Source organism: Entelurus aequoreus, linkage group LG21, assembly GCF_033978785.1.
Source record: "Entelurus aequoreus isolate RoL-2023_Sb linkage group LG21, RoL_Eaeq_v1.1, whole genome shotgun sequence".
Classification (NCBI taxonomy): domain Eukaryota; kingdom Metazoa; phylum Chordata; class Actinopteri; order Syngnathiformes; family Syngnathidae; genus Entelurus; species Entelurus aequoreus.
The window spans coordinates 36,845,800-36,852,346 of record NC_084751.1 but is presented as its reverse complement, the minus strand read 5'-3'; the positions used below and the strand labels follow the sequence as shown (position 1 = coordinate 36,852,346).

The window sequence follows — 6,547 nt, the reverse complement described above, 5'->3', positions numbered from 1 at the left end:
TTCTCTTAACATGAAATCTTTTATCTCTCTATGTCATTAGATCTGCATTTGTTGAGCTAAACTGCCAATGTAATGACATGCAGAGGTAAATTACACACATTCCCCTTTCCCACGCTGCTTCTCACGCAACTAAATTACAACGCTCCACCTGATGAAGCTGACACGATGCTTTATAATCTCTTTACCTGTGCTGCTCAGCCTGTTGTTGGGAGGAAACACTCCGCTAATCTTACCGAGAACATTGTGTAATACCGTTGCATAACATGTCATCTCACAAAAGCCAATTGATCAGCCACATTTAACACAGACAATCTGGTAACCCAAAACAACCATTTGACATGTGGTGCCTTTAGGTTGCACATTTGTCAGCTGTTTCCTAGGGCCTTGTTAATATATATGTTTTTAATTCATAACTAATATCCACCGTTTAAATGATAGGGGCAGAAGTAATCTAAAGCGGGATGACAGATCATGACACCACCATTTAAACCTTAGCTCAATGTGGCCAATGGCTGAAAGGTGGGCAGGGATGAAGGTGTGGCCTAAGAAACTGTGCTACCCATCATTAGTGTTGTAGTCTATTGGAATGCAAGGATGGGTTTGGTTTGAGTTTTACACCTTAAAATGGGTATCACATCTGTGTTTTGATGACTCTCACAAATTTGGAAACTTGGTAAGAACTAGAAAATGCATTTAGATATATATTGTGTTGTTGTTTGACACTACTGTAAGAAGTTAAGTTCAGGTATTTCCAAATATGTGTTTTCAATTTGTTTTGAGAAAAAAGTGATTGCAGTTTTACAAATACTTATTTACTCTGTACTGAACAATCTGCTGGTAAACTTTTGCAGATGAAAGCCTCTTCAGAAATGCCTTTAGGACAGTGCCAGGTAGCAACCCCTAAGTTCCACCACAGCCTTTATAGTCTGACAGACAGCTCAGACCCGGACCAAGAGGAGGAGGAAGCAAATGCCCCGCTGCGCTTTACCCCCCTGCAGAAGCTCACATTCGACATGCACAAGGATGAGCGGATCATCAAGGAGCTCATCATAGGTCGCAGGGTGGGCTTCTACAAGGTTCGTGGAGAGATTGGCCATGGGACGTTCTCCAGAGTCAAAATGGCTTTTCATGCTCTGACGAAAGGTACCTCGATCTGTGTTCTCCTTATTTGATTTGACAACGTATTGTATTTTCTATATTGAGCTTAATTTTCTCAGAACATCAGCAACAGTGGAAATACTGTGCAATATGGAAATATAATGAATTTGTTCCTGTTCCTACAGCCACCAAAAAACATGCATTCACTGTTTTAAGAACATATTTACTGCTTGTTTAAGAACAGTCATGTGTGCTTGTGTCTAAGTGGGATTTCTTGGATTGAGTAGGGCAGGGGTCGGACGGCAACCCAAATTGTTGAAAGAGCCATATTAGACCAAAAATACAAAAAATAAATCTGTCTGGAGCCTCCAACAAATAAAAGCCTTATTTAAGTGTTATAATGAAAGCAACACATGATGTAAGTGTCTATATTAGCCTACTATCAAAATGACTATGTTTCACAGGCTGACGCAAATCTTCCTTGACAGAAATGTTGACTGTAATCTACACATTTTTACAACATTGGAAAACATTAATAAAACAGGCATCTCAGAGGGTGAGATAACTCCTAGCATAGAATGGCCAAAGATATAAATGTGTGTGTCCAAGATAAAGGAAACGGCAGGCTTTCTTATTCTAATGTATTTATTACAATCTTTGCAAGTTAGGTAATGTTTGCTGTGGTCTGGAACAACATGGCACACAAACAACTATCAGAAATGCAGCCAATGTTACAGTATATACACATAATGTGTCATGAGTCATGCAAATATACATTAAATACACAGAGGACATAAGTTAAGGAAATTAAATTAGCTCACATTTACCTACAAACGTGGCATAATTAAGATTAAAGTACCAATGATTGTCACACACACACTAGATGTGGTGAAATTTGTCCTCTGCATTTGTCCCATCCCTTGGGGAGCAGTGGGCAGCAGCAGCGCCGCGCCCGGGAATATGATGCAATATCTACATACAGCTAGTCTAGATAGCTTGCAATCGTGCAGTGACCAAATATGCCTGAATAGCACTCCACACAAGTCAATAACAAAGCTCACCTTTGTGCATTCACGCACAGTATAAAAAGTTTGGTGGACAAAATGAGCCAAAGAAGGAGTGGCATGAAACACGTTTTTCCGTGGCAGTGTCTTAGAAAGTTGTACTTGTAATCAAACTACGGCGAGTTCAAAGACCGCTGAAATTAGGACAAAACGGCGCTCGCCAAATACGCTCATCAGTAAAGCATGGGACGGCGTGGCGAAGTTGGTAGAGTGGCCGTGCCAGCAATCGGAGGGTTGCTGGTTACTGGGGTTCAATCCCTACCATCCTAGTCACGTCCGTTGTGTCCTTGGGCAATTGATTGATTGATTGAGACTTTTATTAGTAGGTTGCACAGTGAAGTACATATTCCGTACAATTGACCACTAAATGGTAACACCCGAATAAGTTTTTCAACTTGTTTAAGTCAGGGTCCACTTAAATTGATTCATGATACAGATATACAGGTATACTATCATATATACTATCATCATAATACAGTCATCACACAAGATAATCACATTGAATTATTTACATTATTTACAATCAGGGGTGTGGAGGGGGGGGTAGGATATGGACAGCAAGTAGTGGACATAGAGAGAGAGAGATATCAGAAGGCATAAGAAAAAGTATCTGCATTTGATTGTTTACATTTGATTATTAGCAATCCGGGGAGGGTGTTAGTTTAGGGTTGTAGCTGCCTGGAGGTGAACTTTTATTGCGGTTTTGAAGGAGGATAGAGATGCCCTTTCTGTTATACCTGTTGGGAGCGCATTCCACATTGATGTGGCATAGAAAGAGAATGAGTTAAGACCTTTGTTAGTTCGGAATCTGGGTTTAACGTGGTTAGTGGAGCTCCCCCTGGTGTTGTGGTTATGGCGGTCATTTACGTTAAGGAAGTAGTTTGACATGTACTTCTGTATCAGGGAGGTGTGGTGGATTTTATAGACTAGGCTCAGTGCAAGTTGTTTAACTCTGTCCTCCACCTTGAGCCAGCCCACATTAGAGAAGTGGGTAGGAGTGAGGTGGGATCTGGGGTGGAGGTCTAGAAGTAACCTGACTAGCTTGTTCTGAGATGTTTGGAGTTTAGATTTGAGGGTTTTGGAGGTGCTAGGGTACCAGGAGGTGCATGCGTAATCGAAAAAGGGTTGAACGAGAGTTCCCGCCAGAATCCTTAAGGTGCTTTTGTTGACCAGAGAGGAGATTCTGTAGAGAAATCTCGTTCGTTGGTTAACCTTTCTGATTACCTTGGTTGCCATTTTATCACAGGAAAGGTTAAGACACTTCACCCTTTCTCCTGATAGGTGCTGGTTAGCGCCTTGCATGGCAGCTCCCGCCATCAGTGTGTGAATGTGTGTGTGAATGGGTGAATGTGGAAATACTGTCAAAGCGCTTTGAGTACCTTGAAGGTAGAAAAGCGCTATACAAGTATAACCCATTTATCATAATATAAACAGTGGGATTTCTAACAGTTAGGAAGGTTTGACCTTTTAAAGAAACCATAATAAAACAAAAATTTGTATGCATTTTTTGAAAAAAACTCCAGGGAGCCCTGAGGTCGGAGCTAAAGAGCCGCATGTGGCTCTAGAGCCGCTGGTTGCTGACCCCCGAACTAGGGGTTAAGGGGTACTAGATCACTACACTTTAATCAGTAATACTTACAGTCGAAAGGCAGGCCGCCAGTTTTCTAAAACATATTTAAAAGTATTCTTGATCACATTACAATTAAAATGCTTTAAATATCAGCCAAGCAGCATTGGAAAATATCAACAGTCTTTGCTTTTTCTTCATAGACAAAGTGGCCCTTAAGATCTTGGACAAGACGAGGTTAGACCCACAGGCCCAGCGACTGCTCTCCAAGGAAGTCAGCAGCATGGACTCAATGCAGCACCCCAATGTGATCCGACTCTATGAAGTTTTAGAGATGCCCAGCCGTCTCTACCTGGTTTTGGAATACGCTGGCGGAGGGGACCTGCACAACAGGATCTGCAACGAGGGGAAACTGGCTGACAACACCAGCAAGATCACTTTCTCACAGATGCTTTCTGCCATCAAATATATGGTGAGTGTCAATGCCAACTTTTCTTATCACATTCACAAATGTATTGATTATTTCCTCATGTTTCCGCCCATTTTATGATTAATAATGGTTGGATTGCGAACAGTGAAACCTTTGTTAAATACAAACATCCTCAAGTTATATACAAAACCGGTTAAAAAAACAATAAAACAGGTGGCTCTTGCATAATGCGAACTGCAGATACACTTGATGCATTTCAGAATGAAACACTTTCAACGTACAAACAATAACTAAGGTAAGTTACGATATAGTCCTACAAACCCCGTTTCCATATGAGTTGGGAAATTGTGTTAGATGTAAATATAAACGGAATACAATGATTTGGAAATCCTTTTCAACCCATATTCAGTTGAATGCACTACAAAGACAAGATATTTGATGTTCAAACTCCATCCATCCATCCATCTTCTTCCGCTTATCCGACGTCGGGTCGCGGGGGCAGCAGCCTAAGCAGGGAAGCCCAGACTTCCCTCTCCCCAGCCACTTTGTCCAGCTCCTCCCGGGGGATCCCGAGGCGTTCCCAGGCCAGCCGGGAGACATAGTCTTCCCAACGTGTCCTGGGTCTTCTCTGTGGCCTCCTACCGGTTGGACGTGCCCTAAACACCTCCCTAGGGAGGCGTTCGGGTGGCATCCTGACCAGATGCCCGAGTCACCTTATCTGGCTCCTCTCGATGTGGAGGAGCAGCAGCTTTACTTTGAGCTCCCCCTGGATGGCAGAGCTTCTCACCCTATCTCTAAGGGAGAGCCCCGCGACCCGACAGAGGAAACTCATTTCGGCCGCTTGTACCCGAGATCTTGTCCTTTCGGTCATAACCCAAAGCTCATGACCATAGGTGAGGATGGGAACGTAAATTGACCGGTAAATTGAGAGCTTTGCCTTCCGGCTCAGCTCCTTCTTCACCACATTGGATCGATACAGCGTCCGCATTACTGAAGACGCCGCACTGATCCCCCTGTCGATCTCACGATCCACTCTTCCCTCACTCGTGAACAAGACTCCTAGGTACTTGAACTCCTCCACTTGGGGCAGGGTCTCCTCCCCAACCTGGAGATGGCACTCCACCCTTTTCCGGGCGAGAACCATGGACTCGGACTTGGAGGTGCTGATTCTCTTCCCAGTCGCTTCACACTCGGCTGCGAACTGATCCAGTGAGAGCTGAAGATCCTGGCCAGATGAAGCCATCAGGACCACATCATCTGCAAAAAGCAGAGACCTAATCCTGCAGCCACCAAACCGGATCCCCTCAACGCCTTGACTGCGCCTAGAAATTCTGTCCATAAAAGTTATGAATAGAATCGGTGACAAAGGGCAGCCTTGGCGGAGTCCAACCCTCACTGGAAACATGTCCGACTTACTGCCGGCAATGCGGATAACATACTTATTTATGAAAATAAATACACATACTGATCGGCGGCAGATCAATCGGTGCATCTCTTTTGTTTTCTTTTTGTATGCTCAGCTATCAATACCAAGAGTGCTATGATTACCTTGCACTATCTCTGCGTCCCCCAATATTCTCACCCTCGGTTCCATCATAAAATCTGCTATAATCAATATTTAGTAATCTACTAATCAAAGTGTTTTAATAATGAAATGAATCATTTACATTGCAGCACGATATCAACATCATCCACCGGGACCTGAAGGCAGAGAATGTTCTGTTCACCAGCAGTGGCTGTGTGAAAGTGGCAGACTTTGGATTCAGCACGCAGATCTCAAACCGCAATGACGCCCTGGACACCTTCTGCGGCTCGCCTCCGTACGCCGCGCCGGAGCTCTTCAGGGAGGAGTGTTACCTCGGCCCTCCGGTGGACGTCTGGGCGATGGGGGTCATTCTTTTTTTCATGGTGACCGGGACCATGCCCTTCCGTGCTGAAACCATGGGCAAACTGAGACGCTGCATCACCCAAGGCGCCTACACGATCCCTCCCTGGGTGCCCGGTCCTTGTCAGAGGCTCATCAAGGGCATCTTGAAACCAGAGTCCGGCGAGCGTTACGCCGTCGACCAGATGCTGGGCTGTGATTGGCTTTTACCTATCGAGTTTCCCTGGTCGTTAGCTTCTCCGGAGCCGGCGAGCCCTCTCCACGGCTCCGTGCGTTGGGACACGGCGGAAGAAGAGGAAAGGGAGGAGGTCAGGAGCTCGCTGGAAAAGCTCGGGTTTACCTCGGAACACTTCCGAAACAATCAGCTTAATGAAAGCCGCAGCCCTGTCACCGGGGTTTATCGGATCCTGCTGCACCGGGCGCAGAGGAGGCGGGGCTGTGACTGTCTGCCCGTAGTCCGAGGGATGGTGAGGGACCCCAAGCGGGAGGGGCTTCGAGCATAT

General features: G+C 45.0%; 1 protein-coding gene across 1 annotated transcript in view; it reads left to right on the top strand.

Moving 5' to 3' along the window:
- Positions 1-134: 134 nt before the first annotated feature.
- The window catches only part of nim1kb (NIM1 serine/threonine protein kinase), a 6,902-nt gene continuing 489 nt past the window's right edge, over positions 135-6,547 (top strand). Inside the window, exons 1-4 of the mRNA XM_062031603.1 lie at positions 135-673; positions 852-1,143; positions 3,933-4,201; positions 5,834-6,547. The exon at positions 5,834-6,547 is cut by the window's right edge and continues 489 nt beyond it. Coding sequence (XP_061887587.1) covers positions 587-673; positions 852-1,143; positions 3,933-4,201; positions 5,834-6,547 — 1,362 coding nt within the window. The 5' untranslated portion in view covers positions 135-586. The remainder of the gene's footprint in view (positions 674-851; positions 1,144-3,932; positions 4,202-5,833) is intronic.